Below are 25860 nucleotides of genomic sequence, written 5' to 3'. Positions count from 1 at the left end.
ATTAGATTAGGGGTGTCCACATAATTTGGGCTATATTATGTTACTCTGTTAGAGCACTCAACTTTCCAGAACTACTGCATAGCACTCTTGCTGTGCTACTTAAGTCTCTTCACTAAATATCCTGCTGTGTCAAAAGAAAGGCACAACCGAAGTGTCACATTCCAGATCCTAGTGTGCCTGGGGTGGCCACTCTCGTGCTTTACTGTCCCTGAAGTCCCTGCAGACTTTTGGAAAAGCGATAGGTGGTTCATGGACTATTAACCTTGTGGCAAGCTGTGAGATGGACCCCCAAGAGAGCTGATGCACCAAACCTCTTGAACTTTGACTTGTTTGGAATTGGAGGCAAAGAAAATTAATTGCCTGAGTTCAATGAAGTAGCAAAACTCCACCCATTAAGAGTGAATCGCCTCTAACTTTGCGTACAGGACAAAGGCCCAAACTAATTAGGGTGTCCTAAACCTCCTGCTGTGGATATTTCACAATCATCCATGATTTAAAACAGCTTTCATCTTCTTCATCTTTGAGTGAAAGCCGGAAGTGACCGCATGACACCTAAACTGACATTTCAAAATGTGTATAACTTGAGCTGGAATCTCTTTGAAGCTCACCATACAGGAGCATCTGCTAGATGTGGTTTGGTCATCTTTTGTAGACGTGAAAGAGGCGATAAACTTAATCTAGATGAGGGAAGCTTCTTTTAGATTAGTCACCCAATTAACTCAGTCTGCCTGATATAAACAGGCAGACAGAGCCTCCAGTGTGGTCACGAGAACTGTTCTGATGACTACAAGGTTTCAGTCGTTTCTTCAGTTTGCACTTCCACAAACACTCGTCGCTTTGTTCCGCTGCAGTTCCTCTATGGACACACTGAATGTCAGATGAAAATTCTTTGAATTCGGTAAAAAGGGGTTTGTATATATCCAGAAGAAGCAAGACTCATAAAAATAAAAAGACACTAACAGTTCTGTTTTCCCTTTTTCATTTATTGGACAACGCACTGTTGACATTAAAGAACACAAACTTGAGCTTTAAGAACGGCAGACGTTTCATAAAGAAGGCTTACAGGAAAGGAAGTATAATAAAAGAACAGAGGCATGTTATTGTCAGCGTATGCACAGAAGATAAGTGAATGTGCAAATAGGCATCTCTCTTTCATAAGAAGAGGATTTTCCACCATAAAACTGCTGACAGAATAACTCCGAAACAGACTGGCCACATGTTGCGTGTTGTACGAAACATCCTGTTCCACGAAAGATGCTTTGAAATGTTTACCCATCAGTTTATAACTTATGACTCTATATTAATAACTCATGTATATCAGAAACAAGTCTCCTTAAAGTGGAAAATCTCATTTGTTTTGAACCCTTTATAAATATGCTTTCATTTTGTGCTGTGAAAATGTAATGACATGTACAGATTGTCAATGACAATGATTCCTCTAATAACGATGAGAATTGTTATCCATTGCAAATATCTTCTAAATGAACATCCATTTACTTACTTGAGATGCAAAACAGCTTAAGATATTAAAACTAGCTTTAAGAATATATACCTCGCATTGTTTTACAATTTGGTGTGGTTCATTCTTAATGATATTTTCAAAATTCAAGGTATATTTTCTGAAAACATGTCATATCTTACACAGTATTGATTCTTATATCTATATCTTTTTTTATTGGAAACAAGACTATTTCTTAATCATTTTTTATTATTATTCTTAAGAAATAGTTTTTTTTGCAGTGTTTGCATTGAAGTCTCTAAAGAAAGGAACAGTGCAGGAGAATTTTGGCTGTGGATGGAATGAAGAGCACATGAGGATCAAAGCACACCAGAGCTGTCAGTGCGGCTATGGCTGGTCGTCTGCCTGCTGCCCGTGAGCACAAACATGACATGCTGTCAAAGCCCAGTCTACTGCCCACACCAACACTGACACAATAAGCAACAAACAGCAGGGGAAAATATCAACTGAAGGATGAGAGAAATAAGATCATTTGCAACACAACAATGAGGGCCAAACTGGACATTCCATATTATTTCATGATTATTCAAATAAAGACTACCTTTAATCTAATTATAGATTTAAATATTCACATTATTAGAGTTAAACTCATTGCAATAAGCAACTTTTGAGATTGAACCAGTCACTGTACTCCTTGTTGTTGTTGAGATTATTACTAGTAAGTACCAGGGACTAAAATCGGTTGAAGGAACAAAAATGAAAAGGAACTAAATTTGTAGCAGAATGTAAGCAAAAACTGGAACAAAGTGATTTTCAGTTGTTTCGGAGTGAAAACATTATTTGTTAAATGCTGATAACTGGTTATAACCGGTTAATTTGGTTCTGATAATTTTTTTAACAAAAAGGGTTTAACCAAAGTGTTTAGCACAGTACATTTTTTGACTACACCTCTTTGTGTCACCTGAGAAAATGAAGCATGTGTTTTGATCCTGAAGGAAACTTCTACATCACACATGTTTTTGCCTAATTGCCCGTTGTGGATGTTGCATTCTGTGAATGAAGACCTTTTTAACATAACAACGATGTATAATTATAATTGTAAAAAGTATATTTCTCAGATGTTTTCAAGTCTTCACTGAATTATTGTTAGATATGATGCATTTATACAGATTTAATGCTGCCGGGTTATGATTTCTATGCTGATAAATCCACCACACAGGAAACAATGTAAATGCTTATTTTTGCTTATTTTGGGGATCAAGTGGTTTATTTTGGGCTTGATTTTCCAGACCAGGTTACTTGTTTCTCTTGCGAGAACTGGCAACACTGCAATTGGTATTTCACCCACCCCTTAAAGCAGAGTACTGTCATTTTAAACAAAAAAATACAGTTTTTGCTCAGAACGAACCGAAATGAATTTTTTTTATTTTTTAGTCCCTGGTAAGTACCCCGAAGCACACAATTGGAACAAACCTTCCATTAAGAAACAACCAAACAAAAAAAAAACAACACGAAACAAAAAATAATAATAAAATAAATTACATCAAATCAACAAAATATAAAAAACAAACAAAGACCAGCCAGCATTATATGTCCTGTCAGCACATGCAAAACAAACAGAGAACCCTCCCCCCACAAAAAAATAAAAAAACACATAAGACTACTTTACTTGTCCTGACCAGTTGGATAAATGTTTGGGGTTTTACTCCTAACCCAATGGGACAGCTGTTTGTCAGCTGGGGGATGATATGGTGGCCTCAAGGTCTGGCTTATTTAACAATGAAGATATGAAGGGTTTCAGTAGTGACCACTGGGGTAAATTCTGTTCCTCAGAATCACCACAGGAGGCAGATGGTGTCGTACACCTGGATAATGCTGGATATGATCAAACCATCTGGTGACGTTCAGATAATGCTCTTTCTCCTGTATGGCCAAATCCACCTGAGAGAGACAGAAGAATGAGGCAGTGAACATTAAACAAAAAAGTATGGACTTAACACTAGCGACATCCAGTACATCTATCTGACCTTATCTTCAGTGTTTAAAACTGAGTGACACACCAATGCCTTCTGGGTAATGACAACTCTCTGTCAGTCAGATACAAACTCTGACATGAAAACCTGTGATCTTCTCTCTAATTCTCATGTCATCCCTCTTTTCCTCTCTCAGAGGGCTCTTTCAGGCTTCATAAACTTGAGAATACGTCAGTGTGTCTCATCTCTACTGCTGTGTCAGGCTTCTTCTCATGCGCTTCAAGCATCTGACTGTTTTAATTGGGTATCTTCATTTAAGTTTGTCTCTGAGGAAAACACTTACAATAATGTGATGAATCCCATAGTACAGGAGAATGTCTGCCAGCGTGAAGATGTTCCCAGCCAAGTAAACTTTGTCCTCCAGGTACAGGTTAAGTTCCTGCAAGGCAAGTGTGAAGGAGGTCAGTAAGAGCCCAATGTGCTGCTAATAATGGGGAAGCAATGGTAAAGGTGCCCTCAGTCTTTTTATTTCTAATCGCTAAATATTTCAACAGAAAGAAAGTGTGATAGAACAGTGTTATAATTTTTTTTATATACAGGTTTAAACGTATGCACACTGACATGAGATGAGTGTGATACACTTACAAGACTAGTCATTTCAGTCTTAGAGAAAAGGATGCTTTATTGTACATATGGTCCTGGGCGCACACTCACGAGCAGTTAGGATCATCTGAACAGACAAAAGTTACTTGCTTTGTCTAAATAATCCCCTGTAATTGGACACTTTCACTTACAAAATACATTAATCATGGCTGACTGGGTATAGCAAATTTTTACATTGGAGAAGTATTTTGCATAATGCTGCATCTACACTTCTAGGTGGCATAAACACAATTAAAATAAATAAAAAATAAATAGAACATATTTTAAGAGTTCTTCACAAAAAGCGCAGTATGTACACATGGTTCATGAGCATTTTGAGTAGAATCACCAAGGTATGAAAGCACTGCTACTGTTTGAAGACTATTGCTTCATTTACTGCAACTTAGAAAAAAAAAGTGTTGCTGGTTAAACTGGGCGATGTGACAACAGGTGTATAAACAAGTACACATACTTTGTATTTGTGACAAGTTACTTTGTTACTAAACTGTATTTGCAACTGCACACCACAAAAACAACACAGCTGCAGATGTAAACAGCATGAGGCTTAGTGAATGTGATGGCTCTTGATAATTACCAGCATGGTTTGTTACGCTTGCGTGCTTAAGCCCACGAACTTCAAAAGAGGTGAAGGAAAAATTCTCACTATTTAGAATATTCAAAGTATTTAGAAAATATTCTGAAGTATTAGGATCACTTACGCCTGTTTTACACCGCATGCTGAACCAGCACAGAAGCAGTGCATATTAAAAACTACGAGTCATATGCTTAAACTAACATAATAAACTGCCCTTTTATATACTATTACATTGAGAACAGGACTAAAGGGTTAACAGCAATACCCATATACAGCTGAGTGTTGCCAAATGTAAACAAATGCACACCACAGCATGTGTAGTAGGTAAATACAGAACAGTGTAAAAGCACATGCTTTGCTTACTGCAAAATTGAAGTGACGCACTGGCTAACGTGCTGCTTCAGCATGCGATGTAAAAGTTAGTTTTAGTGTGACGAAAATTCAATTTAGACCCCATTATGACATCACAGAAGCCCCATTATGACAACATAAAAACTGCATTATGACAGAGGCACCATTTAGGCATCATAAATACCCCTGTCATACATAATAAAAATCCCTTTATGATGTCATCGTGCAGTCTTTATGATGTTACAGAGGCCCATGATTATGATATCATAAAAGACACCATTATCATATCATAGAGGACATATTATGACATCATACTGTAAATCCACCATTATTACATCACAGGTGGTGTAGAAACTGATGTGTGCACAGGAGCAGGAAAACTCTCTAAGACTCCCGCAAAATATAAATATCCAAAAAAAGTTATTCAAATAAATGTTATGCTTTAAGGTACAGAATGTTATTCGTGTTATTTGTCTATTGTGCATCAGCAACAAAAAATTAACAATTTGCAGGTGCGGGGTTGGTGGCGAATTCATAGAAATTCTTCCTGTGCTCCATACGGAGGAAATTGACACACCGAGTCAAAATGTCTAAAGGCATAAAAGTGGCTCCTTTTGTGCTACAGATTTTAACACTTTATTAAATAAAGGTACGTACAAAACTTTGAAACCAACTAAAGGTAAATTAGATATTTGGCAATGTTTTTTGGTTGTCTGCGACAGAGAGAGAGAAAGCGCCTTCATTTGTCTTTTTTTCCTCTTTCCGGTTTTCAGATAAAACATCCACACAGACCTCTATGCAGGCTTTTGTGGGATAAAACGTGAAAGTTACAGGTTCAGTACAAGTTAAACTCAATTGACAGCATATGTGGCATAATCGTGATGAACACAAAAAAATTATTTTCACCCTTCCCTCCTTTTCTTTAAAAAAGATATAATCTGTGTTCCAGTGAGGCACTTACAATGGAAGTGAATGGGGCACAATTTTTGAATGTTAAAATATTGTTTCAAAAGTATAGATACAAGACAAAAACAATGTGTGTAAACATGATTTCAGTGTGATAAAATCACTTACTCTTACATGCGGTTAGCATCTGTGTAAAGTTACAGCCAATTTTACAACTTTGTTACATGACAATGTAATGTCACCAAACCCTAAAATGACCGTACAAATTATGATTTGAACATCTTTACAGCTGAAATAATACATGAGCTTTAACAGAAGAATGAATGCAAGTGTTTTTATAGAATTATCTTAACATTTCTGCATTTAAACCCTCTAAAAATTGTCCCCATTCACTTCCGTTGTAAGTGTCTCACTGGAACACAGATTTGTGCTTTTTTTTAATTGTTTTTATAAAAAGTAGGGATGAGTCAAATTTAATTATCGTGGCAATAAAAATTATGCTATAAATTTTGTCAACTGAGCTCAACTTGTATTGAACCCAGAACATTCCTTTAATTCCATCTGTTTACTGTGTTTGTCATGTTGCTGATCAGAGGGCCACCATAGTAGGACATTCACTCACTCAATGAATCAGTCAGAGCAGTTCTTGTATGAACTCCTACATATTCTCAACGTCAATTCAGTCGGTTACAAGACACCCCTTATTGTAAGAAAACCCTTGGTGAGAGTTGCCATAAAACCTTACAGCTTTACACACAGCACCGAACAAGGTTTCTGTAATCAGAACAAGGTTGGAATAATCAGTTGTGACATTATGTATGCCACTTAATTGTAGTTTTGAAACCTAAATACATTTAATATCAGATATGTCAATACTTGCACTTAAAGGTGTTGTAAGAGATTTTAGTGTTCTGAAGCTTTCACATGACTGAGACGATGAATTAGCCACGCCCTCTAATTACAAAACTCCACTCTCGAGAGATGATTTTGAGATTTGTATCTATTAATTTTATCTATTAAGCAAAAGAGCAGCATTGTTTGTTCCTGTGGCTGTCACATTCTACTGTGGCACAATAGCACCCTCATTTGACAAACATTGTGAATCATAGCCTCAATGATCCTCTTCAAACGAGAACGAGCAAAATGATTGACAGGTGAAAAGTGTCAATGTATGCAGTCCACGTACACATTTTTGTTTGCTGTTTACAAACTCTACAGCTGTCACAGAGACCGGTGAGTTATCTCAGGACACTTATTTCATTCATATCTTTAAGGGAGTTGGGACATTTTTTGCATAATTTTCCATAAAAACAAAACGAAAAAAAAAAAAGCACCTTTAAATATTTTCGTGAAACTTTATTTTACTTAAAGGTGCATTCAGTAATATTTTCAGATTTAAGGAGTTTTACTTCTAAAGAAATGAATTGTAATTTTGAAACATATGTATAAAATCATGAGCACTCACATGAGATGAGGACTTATAAAAGCTGTTTAATTCTACATGGGGCAGGGGTGCCCTCATGGGGGCTGCCATTTTAGAATCACATGACCAGCAGAATACTACTCGCTTAATCTCAGTAACTGCCCTGTTATTGGACACTTTCACTCTTGGATTAAATGAATCATGGCTGATTGTTAATACATTTCTACAATGGCATCAGTAACTGAAAACTACTGATTTTATATAATGCTGCATCCACACCTCTAGATGTCACTGTAAGTCCAAGATGACACAAGAAAAAAGTTACCGTGAGCACCTTTAAGTATTACGATTTGGTACTTTATACAGCACAGGATATGACATATAGTAAAACTTGCACATCTGAAGAGTTGTTTGCAAGGCTATCAGTGGACAGGGCTGCCTTGCATATTTAATAAAGCTTACACTAACATTAAACCAGTTATGATAAAAAAATAAAAATAAAGTGTATATATTATTTTGATAGTCTGATAATTCCAAACCAGTTTTGATAAAAAAAAATATATATATATATATACACATACACACTTTATTTTTTTATCAAATATATATATATATATATATATTTTTTTTTTACATTTACATTTATGCATTTGGCAGACGCTTTTATCCAAAGCGACTTACAGTGCACTTATTACAGGGACAATCCCCCTGGAGCAACCTGGAGTTAAGTGCCTTGCTCAAGGACACAATGGTGGTGGCCATGGGGTTAGAACCAGTGACCATCTGATTAACAGCCCTGTGCTTTAGCCACTACACCACCACCACTGTATATATTAACAAAATTTAAATTCACCATAGAAAATGTCCTTGACTTTATAAATATTCCCAGATTTTTCATGACTGTAGGATTGAAAATTAAGCTCCATGTCAGAGGCCCTCACTGGATAATATTCAAAGCCACAGACTGTTGTCTCTTAACTGAACACACAGATGTGTCTGTGGGCTGTCCGTCTCTCTCTCCTCAGCTAACAGAGCGAGAGGAGTTTGATGTAAAACTTTCCAAAGCCTGAATACTACAGCGGGGGTGGATCTTGTGTGTGCAGGTCTCAGGGGACAGCAGCATCTTCAGCACCTGTGCACACTATAGCACACCGTCTTGAGGGCTAATGGAGCCAGTGAACACTGTTCAGATCAGCCACTGTTTTACGCACACTCAAACAAGCACACACACACACACACACTCGTCTGCCAACACTACACTACATATATCAGACACCGCTAAAAACCCTTCTAACTACATTATCTTACAATTCCTTTCACCACAAATCACTGCAGTGGTTAGATTACATCTAACCTTTAGTAGGTCATCTAGCAGTCTGAGGCATTTTCAAACGTATTTTATTAAACCAAATGTTTTGGATTAAAATGTGATTGAATTAAACACAGCTGAAATTGTTGTAGGTAACAGTGATTTTACCACAGGTCATAAACAAAGCATACCACCTGTTGACCATGGTATAATTTTGTGGCTTTTAGAAAATGGAGGCAACAGCAATATGGTCAAATATGCATATATTGAATCACATATTTTTTTTTTATTTTTTTATTTATCCTTTATTTAACCAGGAAAAACCCATTGAGATTAAAAATCTCTTTTGCAAGGGGGACCTGGCCAAGATAGGCAGCAAAATTACATCACATCATTACATACGTACAAAGACACACAAATGAAAGCCAATTATGCACTTACAATGAAATCTCAATAAAAACATTGACATGTGAGGGAGTCCAACTCAAAGCATCTCATTCTCAACTTAAAAACACTCAAAGGAATCAATTTACTAAGTTTTAAGTTGTTCTGCAGCAAATTCCATGTAAAGGGAGCAGAATAAACAAAGGCCTTTTACCCAGCACAGTACTGACATGTGGGACAGAAAACAAGACAACAGCCTGAGAACGGAGAGAGTAATGACCAGCTCTTTTTTTCATAAGAAGTGAACATAAATAGGATGGGAGCACACCAAGAATAGCCTTATATATAAATGTATACCAATGACAAAGCCTCCGTGTGGTCAGAGCAGACCACCCTACACGAGAATACAGCTCACAGTGGTGGGTGCGAGCTTTACAATTAGTAATAAATCTCAGCGATGCATGATAGGCTGCATCAATCATGTGAAGGCATTGAGCAGATGAATGCATATATAATATATCACCATAATCCAGTACAGATAAAAAAGTGGATGCCACTAACCGCTTTTTAACTTTAAAAGAAAAGCACAGCTTATTTCGAAAGTAAAAACCCAATTTTAGCCTCAACTTTCTCACTAGACAGTGAACATGAGGCTGAAATGATAGGCAATCATCAATAACAATACCAAGATATTTATAAGTTGTAACAGTCTGTATTTCACGTCCATCAAGAGTAATCACTGAGGGAACATTCAGTGGTCTTTTCCGAGGTCCTGTGAAAAGCATACATTTTGTTTTGTCTGCATTGAGCACAAGTTTCAACTGTTGCAAAGTGTTTTGGACCACATTGAAGGCATTCTGTAAATGTGCAATGGCTTGTTTAAGAGAGGGTGCACAGCAATAAATAACTGTGTCATCTGCATAAAAATGAAAGTTTGCATCAGACACATGCCGATTAAGATTATTTATATAAATAGTAAATAAAAGAGGGCCTAATACAGAGCCTTGTGGAACCCCTTTAAGGATTGGTAAAATACCAGATTGAACCCCATCATGCTTAATGCACTGAGTTCTGTCACTAAGATAGTTTGAGAACCAAGAGACAGTTTTCTTTGAAAACCCCGAATTAAGAAGCCTAATCTTTAAAACATCATGATCAACCGTGTCAAAAGCTTTTGACAAATCAATAAAAAGTGATGCACAGTGCTGCTTCTTGTCACGAGCAACAGAGATGTCATTTATCACCTTCATTGCAGCTGTGATGGTACTATGTTTTTTCCTAAAACCTGACTGAAATGGGGATAAAATGTCCTGTACATGCAAGAAGTCTTTCATCTGATCACTCACCAGGGATTCAAGCGTTTTGGCCAAAACAGACAAATTAGAAATTGGCCTGTAATTATTTAAGTTTGACGGGTCACCCCCTTTCAATAATGGACAAACAAATGCAGATTTCCATATTTTGGGAATAGTATTGCTCTCTAAAGTAAGGTTAAAAAGGTACGTTAGAGGCTGTGCTACACAATCAGCAGCTATTTTTAAGAAATAGGGCTCTATAAGATCAGGTCCTGGGGGTTTTTCAGGAACCAGTCCTTTTAAGGCTTTTTGAACGTCAGCCACTAAGAATGGAGTGAGATTGAAGACACTTGTAGAAACTGGTACATCTCTACAAGGTGTCACAGTATAAGGACAAGCAGTGTCAAACAAAGAACCAGACTGAATAAAATGCTCATTAAAATGGTTCAATATCTCCAGCTTGTCATGAACTACTACAGACTCTTTCATAATAGAAGAAGGAACATTAATACTATCTTTGTTTGGAGAAAGTAATTTTATAGCCTTCCAGAATTTTCTGGGATCATTTAAGGTGTTAGTAGTGGCTGACAGATAAAAATCTGATTTTGCTTTCTTAATAAAAGATGAACATTTATTTCTTAGCTGCCTAAAAACAAGCCAATCAGACGGAGAGCCCGTTTTTCTTGCTTTGGCCCAAGCTAAATTGCGGTCATGAAGAATATCTCCCAGCTCAGAGGAAAACCAGGGATTATCCCGCCCTTAACTCTGAATCTCTTTAGTGGGGCGTGTCTATTTATTACTTGCAAAAAACTATCCCGAAAAAGATCCAGGCTGACTCCACATCGGGAATCAGCTCTATTCTACTCCAATCACAATTAAACAAATCATGGCAAAAGCCCTGTTCATTAAATTTTTTGAGATTCCTCTTACATATTACGCGAGGTTTACATTTAGGCATCTTAGTATTCCTTACAACAGCAACAACGCAGTGGTCACTTAGGTCATTGCAAAAAACACCAACAGCAGAAAATTTATGCGGGACATTAGTCAAAATTAAATCAATTAAGGTGGATTTCTCATGGCACTTAAGATTTAAACGAGTGGGAGAATTGATTAACTGTGTAAAATTGACAGAATCACAAAATGACTTAAATTCATCTGAACAAGGTTTCAGCCAGTCCCAGTTTAGATCACCTGCTAAAATAATTTCAGAGTAGTCCAATCTGGATAAGAGTTGAATAAGAGTCTGCAATGCAGTACTCAGGGCAGAAGGAGGCCTATAACACCCAACAACAGTAACATAAATGCCCTTGGCCAACTCCACCTTCACTGCCAAAAATTCCAGCTGCTTACCGATTGATTTTGAATGGACTAACTTCACATTAAATTTAGATTTGACATAAATAGCAACCCCACCACCCTTCCTTAATCTGTCAGCACGAAACACGTTATAACCACCCATTCCAATGTCCATATCAGTGATTGATTTTGTCAGCCAGGTTTCAGATAGCACAACAATATCTGCATCTGTTAAATTCACCCAAATTCTAAGCAGATCCATTTTGGGTAACAAACTGCGAACATTAAGGTGAATTACACTCAAACCAGACATGGATTTCACATCAGATGGCAATGGAATACACTGCAACTCAGGGCCTGGATTTGGCTGCACATTGCCAGATAAAAGCAACAATAAAAATATTAACCATCTCTGTTTACCATCAGTATATGAAAAATCTATAGAGTTTTTAAAATGAGAGTCCCAGTAATGTCTGTCATCAAATGCAAAATAGTCATTTAAAATCAAAAGATTTTGAAGCTGAAGAATATCTCTGGGTAGAAACCAGGCTAAATTTAAGTCCTCTGCCAACTCTTTTGGCATTTGAGGGGAATGCACAAAGGCTGAACAGTTAAATTCATAGGCTATGTCCAAAGAGCCACAAATGTTGTAAGATGTACTCACCCAGTATAAATCACTTGATCTTAGATTTTGCACAAAAAATGAACAAAGCAGCATTAAAAAAAAAGCCATGTTAGCAGAAGATGTTAGCAAAACCCGAAGGAGCTGACAGGGCCTAAGGATCCACGCAGAGCCTGGAGATGTTAGCTGGGCTGCTAGGGCCTAGAGAAGCTAGCAGAACCTCAAGATCCAAGTGAAGCCTGGAAGGGCTAGCAGGGCCACAGGATCCAAACAGCGCCTAGAGACAATAGCTGGGCTGCTAGGGCCTGAAGCCTAGAGATGGTAGCAGGGTTAGAGCTGGGCTAGAGAAAGAGGATGGTAGCTAGGCTGCTAGGGCCTGGAGCCTAGAGATGGTAGCTGGGCTGCTAAGGCCTAGAGAGGCTACCAGGGCCTCGAGATCCAAGTAGAGCCTGAAGATGGAAGCTGGGCTGCTAGGACCTGGTGTCTAGAGATGGTAGCTGGACTGCTAGGGCCTAGAGAGGCTAACAGGGCCTCAGAATCCAAGTAGAGCCTGGAGATGGAAGCTTTTCTGCAGCAAAGTAGTCCATAATCCAATAAAAAATTATTTCATCTAAGAACCAAAGAGCTCAATCATAGAATCTGCTAAAAAAAAATGTACTCCATATATGAGTATAAAAGCAAACAAAATTAATATAAAAGAGTATAGATAAAGGGGACAAACACACATCAGACCATACATGCCGCCATCTTGGATGACAATAAACGGAATAACAATTCTCAATGGAATAAACAATTCTTTCGGCAAGCAATACAGTTCATTATTTTGAATGTAGACTCTCTATAGCAACTTGACTATTTGTGTGTTTATCTACATTTTCCAACGGCTTCAAACCCAGCTCATCTGTATTTACTGTATGTATATATATATATTTATATTTTTATATTAGGGGTGTGAATCTTTGGGTTGAAAATGAATCAATTCGATTCACAATTAAGAGGTTTTCGATTCCAAAACTTTTTTTGCAAATTTAAAATTATTCAATTCAATTCCTAATGAAATTCAATTTCATTAACGAATAAATTCTGTAATTTTAAACATATTTATAGTATTCTTTAAATACTTCCCCTAATGTTTCTTAAGCAAGAAAAAACGAGGCAAACTACTTGAGTGTTTATATTTCACCAAAAGTAACTTGAAAGAAAACACACATATAATATATATATATATATATATAAAATACAATATTTCAGTGATGAACATAGCTGAACAGATATTCGAGATTTAACTATAAAAAGTATTTTTTATATATAATTTGCATGACTTTTCCAGGCCTTGAAATGACAATTTTAAATTCCCTGATATTTCCATGACCGTGGGGACCTTGTATCAGTAATCTAATCCAGATTTTACAACATTAAAGTAACATCATCTGACTGCATTCGGTTTCAAAGAGAAAAGCAATCATACATCTGTATGACTTCCATTGAAATGTTTCTGCTCTCCAAGTCCCCAACTTAACCATGATACCAGTAAAATGGCACTATTTTATCTTGGAGAAAATAAAGGCTTTATAAGCTTCCTCACAATTAGATCACTTTATTTCAGAAAACTAACTTTTACAATTAGGGTCAATACTTGTCCCCTGTATTTGATTTTCAGGGGTGTTTTTTATGAGGGTATCATATTTTCTAACAATTTAAAACATAAACCTAGTCTTATCCATTTATATCAAAATGTAAATCAATGAATTAATCCTCATTCTTAAGTCTGAGAATGTATACGTCAGTCTTACCCTAAAATACCCTTACATCAACATCAAATATCAGAGGTTACAAATAAAAACAGAGGAATTCATATACATTATAAATTTTTTGCCCTCACATTTGAATTTCGGGAGCAGTTTTATGATTTTTAATGCCATTTTTACTCCAAGCTCTCCTTCATTTCTGACCATGTAGTGGCCTGCAGCAAGTTGGCAGCTGTATCAAATGGTTTGACTCTTGACAAGAATGCTATTGCGATCTGTCATTTGCTCATGAGACTATTTGGAGGAGATATCAGACATAATGTGCTTGAAAGACTCAGAAAGCTGCTCAGAAAAAAGTTTCAGTGAGAATTACGGATGAAACGGAGAGCAGGTTTTCAAAGGTAATTTTATGAAGTAATTTTTATTAAGACCTCTATAAAAAGTAATCCCTGACATGTAAACAAAGGTTAATAGTCTGCCTCTACATATGCTGTGCAGTGATGTACACAGGAGCTGGTATATCAGAACTGGAACATTCTATTGATCAATCAGCATTAGGGCTGGGGCGGTATGGATTTTTTCTAACCGCGGTTGAAAAGAAAGATATTACCGCGGTATAGCGGTAAACCGCATTAAATACATTACATTGGATCAGAGAAGTCCCCCCGACAGACTTTGGCGCACACATCAGAAGTCGCTTTTGATAGACAGACTTTAAATATTGTCACCTACATCCGAAGAAAAAAACGAGCACAATTTTAAATAGTCAAATTTTCATCAAGCAGTAATTTGGCATGAACTAATCACTGTATAGATTTCCTTATTTAAGATTATTCTCAGATACATTCGCATTGAAGATGGGTCAGACATGATTTTGACCACTTTATTAAGTTTTGTTTTGTAGAAAGCCTTTCTTTAACTTAAAATTTCGTTTTGTATAAATTGTATCTTAATTTTAATCACTGTTTCATTAACTAATTGCCTGGAATTAATAAATAAGAAGCAAATATAGCAGACATATATTCAGCAGCAGGACGTGGAAGCGCCGATGCGATCTCTTGCGCGTGAGCTCTCTCATAAATGAACCGAAACTCGGCGGCTAGGCCTACTGCCTCACAGACATGAGAAATAAATAGAAATCTTAAAATGCATTTTAAACAAAATTCAAAACAAAATGATAAAATTTTAGGCTACAGTAGCCTAGTAGTCAGGTTTGCCGATGTGCGTTACTATTTATTTATTTATTTTTATCCCTGTGCGCCAATCGGAAACGGACTTCACTGCTGATATTCTGGGGATACAACATAGCCAATAGGCTATAGCCTACTAGAGACTTTAGCCTTTAAAATATCTTTGCTGCACTGGATCAGTCTCCTTTCTAGAACAGCCAAGAGCTTTCTAGCCTCGCGGCAGCAGCGCCTTGCATCGCTCAGACCTTAAAACAGTCAGCGCCGCGAATGCGGTTTTGAAAATTTATCAAAAAACGTTGGTGCGGACAGATGAGTTTTGTGATGCGGTTGCGGATTAAATAATAATAGCCCATCCGCGCATCTCTAATACAAATGGAATGTTATTATGTGTCATGGAACATTGCGCTCCCCAACTCGCGAAAGGTCGGATTTGCTCCATATTTTGATAAATTTTGTTTAGAAAACCTTGAATCCATGTAGGCTAATATCATTAGACATAATCCATATCATTAGAATCAATGAATCCATGTCATTAAACACAACGAATCCATGTCATTAGACACAACGTGCACACATGTGCAGGCCAATGTTTTTTTTGTTTTTGTTTTTTTGCGGTGACGACGGTGACAAGCTCAGACCCGCGGTTGGAGTCACGTGACCGCGGTATTGCGGTAATGCGGTAACCGTCCCAGCCCTAATCAGCATTTGGGACAGGAACTATCAATTTTATAATTATTGTTATTAATAATAGAGTTAATTGTTTATTAAACAGGTTTCTTTTATCATATTGCTGTGACCACATGTTTTTAAAGCAAAAAGCTGACACTCTGCTTGACATTGTGACACAGTGCGCACTACGACACTTTAACACATGGCCTCTCATGGACAAGATTACTTGTCACAACATCTCACAAGAACATGCTCTTCTAGCAAAACTGGTAATGCAATGTTTTGCACTTTAAAAGGACCTGGAGTGCTGAGGAGCACAGTTTGTGGGTGATGCATAATGTCTGAATATTCCAAGTGGTCTCTCAATTAATGTAATTAAAGAGGCAAAATAATTAAAACAATGTTAGATGGGATTATAGCATGTCACACGGGATTATAGCATGTCACACTGCAGGGCCTGTCAATTACTCTAGTGGAGACTTCACCAGTCCAGTAAAAGTTTCATCCTGGTCATTGTGAAGTGTCCCTTGAGACTTGTAGTTACTGCAGTGTCTGTAGGTACTCCTGTTTGTCCTGCAGTAAATGTTGTGATGTTGGCTTTCAGAGTGCTGCGAGTTGGTGAGATAGTGGCGTGCCATGGGCGCTACATCAGCCCTTCGTTACCGTTTAAACTGACACTATTAAGCAGTGATCTTGAGCGCTCGGCTCCAGACACGTACAGCACCACACACTGACAGCTACTGCCGAGAGGCGTCTGTCCTGCTGAGCATCTATGTTCACGAGAACACCTCTCACTGTTCCCCGACAGATGCTTTATACCTTCTGAACTGATCGCAGGACATCATGTGACCTCTGCTGCCCTCAGCCTGTCAATTAAAGCAGTGTAGATGATTCTGATCCAGCCCTTTTCTGTTTTTTTCGGCAGATTTTTTGCGTAGTCTTAAGGATTGTGAGCAACATACACAATGCCATATATGAATAATATCAATATTCCTGCAGTTTACACACTTAACGGGAGTGTGTTTCTAAAATCAAACATACAATATTAACATTTAAATGTTTTGCAATCCAGTTCAAACAAACTGGAATTTAGGCATTGCTAGACCCTGTTTTTCATCTCAGCCCCCCTAAAATTATGCAGCTAGCATCACCCTTAAACATATGTGATAATGCACATGTGATCTATGAAAACAGCGGCTGCAGTAAACTGAGGGTTATTTTACTCAGTCATGCCCTTACCAGTTGTTAACTTTAAAAGTTTTCAAATTAAGTATTTTTCTTCCCTCTAGTCATAGGTGGACTCGGCCACAGATGACATAGCAGCAGTGCTCGTCACATAGCTGTCAGGTGCACACTCAATTTCTCTAAAAAAACACTATTTAAGATCATAGACTATAAGGAAGTCTGAGAATGCATAAAATAAACAGAATGCAATATCATGCCTCAATCACATCAGTTTTTGCTGTTCCGTTTTCTGCATAAGAATAATATTGTGGTGTGCACACATAGACAACAGCACAACCTTTTCACACAACGTTACCTTTTCACATCCTGCACTGCCAATATAAAAAAAGAAAAATAGAAAAAGGTGGGCTATCTTAAAGATATATTACAACTATAATCATACATTAGAAATAAAACGTGGAAAACATTTGAATAAAATGAATATTTTCTTTTTTAATGTAAATATCCTGGGTCGTGCTGGTACCACCTGAGGGCACTCCGAGTAACACAGTTTGAGAACCACTGGTATAGGTGATGAGCTCGTCTGTTTGGAGTGCTGTTCTCTTCAGACACTCATTCAGTCAATTAATTGCTATGTTTTGAACACGTTTTAGATGCCAGTCTTCATAAATGCAAGTAAAGACTGGCTTCTGTAAGTAAATAAAATGCCAGTTGGCTGGTAACTTTATTAGGAACTAGAACATGGCACATTGTTTAAATCAACTGGAGGAATGATAATCTTTTTTTCTTTGTTTGTCATACATATGCAAGGATAACAGCTAAATAAATAAAATGCAAATTGTAGTTTATGACCAGGTATGTGCAACAGTGCCCACCCACTTGTTCAGTCGTCTTGTTCCGGAAGTATTTTTCATATTCATTTTTTCCAAAGGGATTTCTGAGGTGAACCACAACATTACAAACTTTGATTAGAAGCAAAACAATATTTGATATCACAGAGGTTCGAGACTGTGTCCTTAACATATTTAACGAGGGAATGAACTACAATCCCTTGAAGCATTGCGAACGATGCATTCAAATTGAAAGCAATGGAAAAACACAAAACTATTGATTTAAAGTTGTTGATTAAAAAATATAGAAACAACATTTTTAAGGTATATTGCAAAATATTCAGTTATCTACAAATATACAAGAAGTTTGAGAGTGTAGGGAGAGCAACTCCATTGCATCATGGGAGTGGACTGTGTACAGGGAGTGGACAGTTGCTGCTGCAAACAAAGGGCACCCTTTTGGTGCCCTTTGTTTGCTGCAATTCTCTAATTGGTGGATCTTTCTCTTCAGGATCATGGGTAGTGTAGTTCTTCCCCAGGAATTCTGCTATTAAACATGATTTATAAACAACGAAGATGAAATAATGCAATGTCTTCAACAGAAGCATGTTACATCGATGAGCAACCTCAGAGCACAGAAGTTTTTGTCTTTAAAAGGTTTATAAATCATTTCTCTTATGAAGAAAATGAATGGGATTTTTTTATATCTGGAACCACACTGTTGTGCTGCTTTGGCAGGTGTGGCAAAACTTTGGATCCTGGAAGTTGCTGAAATAATAACCGCTATAATATCTGCTTGTCAAGGCATTCTGAAAACTTCTCAAACATTACAGAGATGCACAAAACACTACAAGAAAAAGAAAAGTAAATGTTAATATGCAATAACTCCTTACTACGATGTTACCTTCAGTATAAGTTTGAGCTCATCTTTAGAATAGCTGTCCAGTCGGATGATTCTGTACTCAAGCCACTGCTGCACCACAGCTCTCTGCTCAGCACTGGCCCCTAACAGCTCTGCTCTCTTAGCTTCATGAACCAGATGAGTTGCTATGGTGACCAGACCAACCAATGACGGTCCATTGCTGTTTTGGAGAACAGGGACCTAGAATTAGAGAAATAAATGCTGTTACACATCTACTAGCAACATGAAGCTAAGTGTGTTGTTTAGCATCCCTACTTGTAAAACTTAAAAAGTACGGTTTATTAAAGAGTAAAATGAAGGAGTGGACCAACAAATAAAAAAGAAAATCAGCCCAGCAGAGGAAAATGGTGACACCACAGTAGAAATATGAATAATTCTGCCCAGCTGAAAAACACATAATTATGTTAGTTACATATAAATGGTAAATGGTCTGCACTTATATAGCTCCTTTTTAACCTTAGTGGTATTCAAAGCTCTTTACACTTTCTCATTTACCCATTCACATACCAATGACGGCAGAGCTTCCACACAAGTTTCTAGCCCTCCACTGGGAGCAACTTGGGGTTCAGTGTCTTGGGCCAGGAATCGAACCACCAACCCTTCGATTAGTGGACAACCCGCTCTACCACCTGAGCCACAGCCACCCCCATACGCTTATACACGGTCACGGATTACATACATTTTAAGTATTTTAAATTAATATTGTAAGTTTTAAAACCATATTGTCACTGATTATGTTTCTAAAGTATTCTTTTCAAAATACATTTTAAGGGTAGTGCATGCATGTCAAGTAAAACAATATTTTCTATAATATAAATTTACTGGTGAAATCAGACATTACATTTGGCACTATCAGGGTTATCAAATATCAGGACCCTTGGCGTTATTATACATTATATTCAGCATTATATACAGTTATATACATTATATACAGTTTAACATAGTACAACAATCATCTGCAAACACAGTGCAAATTCAGTCTCGCACTGAAAAGTCTCAACCTGGTACTCATTGTATTACATGAGGTTTACATGAATATAAATGATCTAAAACACTTCCAAAACCAGCACGCATGACCATGGCATCCATGAAAGCTTCCTGATTGATTACACTGAAACTGAAAGCACAGTATGATGTTCCACGAGTTTAATCAAAATGATGGTGCTCTCTTTCTCCATTGTAATTGGTTTGATTGCTCATTTGCTTATTGAAGTTTAACAAAGACTCAAGCTTAACAGACAGTTTTGCGAAATACACGCCTGATTTTGAATTCATAATATGTACACATTATATAAAACATAGAAAACAGCAGTAAAATGTAAGTTATGCACTGGAGAGCAACAACTCTCAAGTGCATCAAAAAGCACAATCACTCAGTCAACGCACCTGATGCCGCAACTGCTCACATTAAACTGTATGCTCACTATGATCTTCTTTGAAGTGTTTATAAAGTGCTTTCGTTGGCTGGACATCTTGGGTCATGTTTTTTCCACTTCAATTTGCCAACACATTTTCACTGGGCAAAGTGACATCACAGAAGGGGCTTCTCCGTGCTTACTGCATATATTTGACTAATCAATAACGTAATTCGTTGTCGATGATTTTCATTATCGATTTAATCAATTAGTTGTTGCAGCCCTACTCTAGTTGAATGCATGTTTATGGCAAAAGGGCATCTCACGCCCTGTGATTCATAAGTGAGGGCGATCGCATCAACAATCCAGTGAGAGAGCCTTGCTTGGAAACGAGCATGCCTTTTGTGCATCCTCAATAACAAAAGAAGAGCTGATCTGACAGGCTAAGCTGGCGTGTGCTCCACTCAAGTTTGTAATGACCACAAGGGGCATAATAATGCGCTTACTGCTCCACATCTGAATTAAATGGTGGGGAAAAGAAAGCTTGTAGGTGGAATATCTGAGCCCTAAAGGGCATGGAAAGCACCTTAGGCACATTGCCTTTTTTGGGTTTGATGTTCGCTTTCGAAAGCCCCGGTCCAAATTCCTGACATGAACTGTCAACCGACAGCGTTTGTATATCACCAAACTGTTTGACTGTGGCCAGAGCCAACAGCAGTGCAGTCTTTAGAGAGCACACGCAACTCAATGGATTTCAATCGCTTCGAACGGGGGGCTCGTGAGTACCCTCAGCACCAAATTGAAGTCCCAGGTTGGAACCATAGCAGGGTGAGGGGAGTTCAAGTGCCTCGCTCCTCTAAGGAACTAAATGATCAGATCAAGCTAGCCTCTGAGGCATGAAATGCCAAGATGGTCGCTACATAAACCTTAAGCGTTGACAGAGTAAGTCCTGCATCCAACCACTCTTGAAGGAATGTAAGGATCTCCATTATGAAGCAATTCACTTGGTCTTTGCTGCGTCAAGAGCGCTAATCCACAAACACACACCATTTTAGTGTATAGTACACGGTGCTCTAGCCTGCAAAATGGTGTTCATTACAGACTTGTAGGTTCCACAGCTCTGGCTGGGGATGCCAAATCGTGCCCTACGCTTGTTAGAGGAGATCCGTCCTTAATGGTATTTCTCATGGGGGACAGAGTGAAGGAGACGTACCCGGGGAAACGCATATTAACGTTTTGTCGGCAACTTGTGGGCCAAGGCATCCACCCCCAGTGGAGCTTGTGACATGGGGTACCAAAGAGGGCAGTGGGCTGCCCTCTCTGCGGTGGCGAATATGTCGACTTCCGCTTTTCCAAAGATTTCCCAAATCCTCAGAACTGTCTGAAGATGAAGTCTCCATTCCCCCAATATCGGTACCTGGCACGACAGCATGTCTGCTCCGCAGTTCAGATGGCCCGAAACATACGTTGTGTGCAGGGAGGCAACACGAGGGCGACAGGCACACCATTGGTAGCGATCAAGTGCCACCCTGGCGATTAGTACGCTACCACTGACAAATTGTCTGACCGAATCAGAACATGATGATTCACTATGTTGGAATGGAAAGCCTTCACAGCTAAGAAGACGACTAGTATTTTCAAGCAGTTAATGTGCCACGTTCACTTCGCACTCGTCGAAGTGATGATAGCCGGCCGTCCATCACACCACACACACCATGCGTCCTTGTTGGACGCATCCATGGTCACCAAATCTGTCTGAAAACCTGAAGAAAATGTAGTGGCTGTAAAACCTTATGCGGGTATGGCAGCTTGAAACAATCTCTATCATGTCTTTTGCAAGGAGATTGCACATTTTTGCAAGGAATATAGGCAGGTCACATGACGGAACATTAAAGGACAAAATGTTGTTGAAGCGAGGTAGTCTGCATGCAAATTGGATCGAATACCTGTGTTTGATCCTTTTTGGCACCCAATCTGACATGCTCATTAGCGCTCGCCACCACTTTCACGTAACGGGATACCGGCGAGTTATATTTGACACATTGTGATAGCGTGCCGTTCACCCATTGGGAAGTGGTTGTGCACAGTGTGTGAAATGGGGAAGCAAGGCAAACATGCATGTGTTGAGGAGAGCTGCCGTTCATAAGACGGAAGTATTTTTTGTGGAGTATGGGTTGATTTTTTTCTGAGATTCTCTGGAAGCATTCCACGCGAACACTTAACACGTGAATGGGCATGAATAAAGGGTGCAGTTAGGTGCCACTTATCACTTCTCACTCAGAGAGTGGCACGCATCCGTGCACAGTTGATAATTGTATAAAGGCTTGAATGAGCTAATAATAGACACCAATCACGGTGAGTAAGTAAAAAGAAGAAAAAGCTTTTTCAGACTTCAGCGCACGTCGAGCAGTCACTAAGAGGTATGCGCGCTATTCAAGAAATGCAAAGAAGCGCTGCAATAAAAATTGACTTGTTCCTGGAGAGACAAGCAGGGAATGGCGAGTCGAAACATAATAGAAAGGCAAGAGCTCTATATTTATGCTATACTTCCAGAGGGATTGTTCCCGGTGTGGACTGACAGTGCTATATGCTATATGTGTCAGAGTACAAAGACGCTAAAATATGCTCGAGGATAGCAGCCCCTCCGACCTGTTTCAGTAAGCTCCGTATGAAGAATGACACTGCTTTCCGAACCACGTCTTTTGACAGTGGACAATGTGCAGGAATCATTAATTCAGATGAGAATATCCCGGCTTGACAGGAGGCGAAGACTCAATGCTGAGCTCCTCGACTACCTGCGCAATGAAGTGGAGAAACTCATATCAATGTTGTGTGTGTGCTCCTCACTCTCGCTAGGGGGCTGCATGGGACACATCATCATAATTGCTATCAGACCCACCGAATACAACAACACTGTGCTCATCCATAGAGGATGCACTTGTGAGGATGCTGCATGAGAAGATAGAGGGGCTCGTGCTGGTGCGAGATTCTCATCTGAGTCTTCCATCTCTACCTCGTGGCCCCGCCGTACTTTATGTGGTCCCCCGAGACTTAAGACAGAGGAAGCGGTTGGGAGCGCATGGGAGGCGGAATCATCCCTCAGAATGAGAGCGACCCTAGAGTGGAGCGTGATATATACATAAAGGATACAGCTCCTGTCAGAATGCTGTGGCAAGTGGTTAGATGTCTCACTGAGTCAAAGAACCCTATGTCGCCAGCGAGGTGGAGAAACACTTCGACGGAACACTAGAAGGGGCAGGTGAATCTTTTGCTGCAAGCGCTGAGAGTAAGGCGAAGAACGTTTTTACGTGTCTCCACGGAAATCCCATCCACTGGAAGGTGTCCGTCGACAGCGAAGAGAGGTCTTTTCAAGACGAGATGATTGTCGTCGACAAGATGAGACAATGTTGGTCTTGAATAGGGCTGGCTGGGTATCGTTCAAATTTTTTTTTTAGACCGATACTTTGACTTTGATACCAGTTCCTAAATTATACTTTTTTCTATACCAATTTTATAAAATCCGTTTGAACAAGATTACAAACATTACCTAAAAAAAAAAAAAAAAAAAAAAAGACTCACCTCCTGAGCATTCTTGTCTCCTCATGCCAGGGTCGGCAGAGGTAGAGTCCATTACATTAATGTGAAGAGGAAAAAAAAACAAGAAAGCTAAACTTTTAATTAAGCCAACCCTAAGGATAAGTACGGTTTAACAAGATAACTAGTTTAATGCACGTTAAACTTGATCAGTTACTGTCAACATTAAAGCATTTTTAGCATCGATTTAGCTAGCCATACATCCAAACAATATCTAACTTTATGTAGGTCCCAGTTTATAGGACTATGTCACCGCGCACAGAACCATTAATTTAACATGTAAACAAGCGTACTACTACAAGTTAGCCGATTTTGTATGTTGGTTTGTTTGCTAAACGTTAACCGTAACTGTCGGTGTTCCAGTCATAGCGCCGCTGCATTCATCAGTAGTTTTGGAGGACTCGTGGTGGGCATGTTGAAGGAAGCCTTGTTGCAGGACGCTGAGAGGATGACTGCACCGGCTTGGTCTTGCATTTGAAGACGGAGCAACTTTCTGCTCTTAAGTTTATTCCGTGCACTGGCAAGTGCTTCATAGGATTTGTCGTGTTGCCGGTCTTGGCAGCAATTATCTTGTTGCAAATATTGCATTGCGCGATGTTCACATTTTCCTTGATGTCTAAACACAGCTAATCACCAGCACTTTTCGATTTTCTAGCATGCTACATGTTTATCACTGACGTTGACGAGATTAAACCCTTAGGTATCGAAATTTGATATCGAACGACAAGACATTTTCCGATACTCGATTGTTTAGAGGCAATTTGGTCGGTGCCTAAAATGTATCGAACTCAATACCCAGCCCTAGTCTTGAAGGAAGAAAATTCTGATTAAATCATGTTTGAGCGCATGCTTATATAGGGCAAATGCATGCCTAAAGGGGGTGGGGCTCAAACACCATTGCCAATCATAAGATTGCCGTTATGATACAAGGGCTTCAACTAGGTCGTTGAAAAGGAATTCACTTTCACCACCTGTTTTTCTGAATAATGTGAAATTATAAAAATGTTATGGCTTTATGTAGACTCAGAGTTTATATATGTACATTACCCTCATGCCATCAGTATTGGTTTCTATGTATGCTCTGGGAGAGAGCAAATGTTTTTGGCTGTTATTTTTAAATATTTTTTGTTTTACACTTTTATTAATGCATTTTGTAATATATATATATATATATATATATATATATATATATATATATATATATATATATCTCTCTCTCTCTCACACTCACACACACTCACACACACACACACACACACACACACACACACACACACAGTTTAAAGTGGTGCATTTTAATCATTTAAACATCATTATGCTGTTCAATTAAAAGTAAAAATAATATAAAAGTTATGATAAAAGGCTCATACAAAATACTCTCACAGAGAACTTCAGAGCTGTCGTACACGTCATTCATTCATATGAACACTAATATCTGACATATTACCGCATGCAATAACATTATTATAATGTATTACATGCTCATAACTCCAGATGTATCACATCCAACTTTATTCTCTGTATATAGTCACCTTTTTGTCTCCCTGTGTGCTGTATTTATTGGGCTTCTTTAATCCTAAATATTTCTCCAGCGAGCTCAGCTCCCGCAGCGCCATCTTGTTCACACCGGAAACAAACTGAAACAGAGAACGCTTTCTGATTGGATGAGATCCTCTACTCCCGCCCTCATCATGTCATAATGGACAGATAAGACCCAAGGACTTCTAAAAGAACCATGCGCTCATTTTAATGTAATTTAATATACTTATTCATAAAAAAGCACATATGTGTTTCACCAATTGCTAAAAATACAGTTTTACAATTGATTAAATGTTTACTAATTTGTAAAATAAGTCTCTTAATTAATTTATATTAATTTATTGTATGTTCTGCTGTGCCCTTTGTGTTTTAGAGATTTGTAATTTGCAGCTTTTACCCTGTTTGGTGAATATTGTTTTGCATTTGGTTTATTTATGTTGTTTTGCAACACTGATGTATTATTAATGGATGCACACGTTTAATATCAATACTTTATTAAACTTACTTTAGCTGTCTTAAACCAGATTTAAGACACATTGTTTAGGGAATGTTTACTTATGCAATACTAAT

General features: G+C 38.3%; 1 protein-coding gene across 1 annotated transcript; it reads right to left on the bottom strand.

Moving 5' to 3' along the window:
- Positions 1-972: 972 nt before the first annotated feature.
- Positions 973-25383, bottom strand: LOC127634962 (eukaryotic translation elongation factor 1 epsilon-1-like). The gene is made up of 4 exons (XM_052114742.1): positions 25284-25383; positions 18785-18982; positions 3776-3871; positions 973-3400 (listed from the first exon to the last, which is right to left on the bottom strand). Exons 1-4 carry the CDS (start codon positions 25365-25367, stop codon positions 3257-3259), a joined length of 522 nt encoding a protein of 173 aa, XP_051970702.1. The 5' UTR covers positions 25368-25383; the 3' UTR covers positions 973-3256.
- Between the last annotated feature and the right edge of the window lie 477 nt (positions 25384-25860).

Source organism: Xyrauchen texanus, chromosome 42 (assembly GCF_025860055.1).
Source record: "Xyrauchen texanus isolate HMW12.3.18 chromosome 42, RBS_HiC_50CHRs, whole genome shotgun sequence".
NCBI classification, from domain to species: domain Eukaryota; kingdom Metazoa; phylum Chordata; class Actinopteri; order Cypriniformes; family Catostomidae; genus Xyrauchen; species Xyrauchen texanus.
Note: the sequence above shows the minus strand (reverse complement) of the source record. Positions and strands in the feature narration are given on the sequence as shown.

Bases quoted from the DNA above. Each gene is read 5' to 3' on its own strand.
- LOC127634962 (XM_052114742.1), bottom strand. From the start codon at position 25,367: ATGGCGCTGCGGGAGCTGAGCTCGCTGGAGAAATATTTAGGATTAAAG. The intron at 18,983-25,283 runs GTGACTATATAC...CTCTAATTCTAG, and splicing joins GCACACAGGGAGACAAAAAG to GTCCCTGTTCTCCAAAACAG. The intron at 3,401-3,775 runs GTAAGTGTTTTC...TGTCTCTCTCAG, and splicing joins ATGGGATTCATCACATTATT to GTGGATTTGGCCATACAGGA.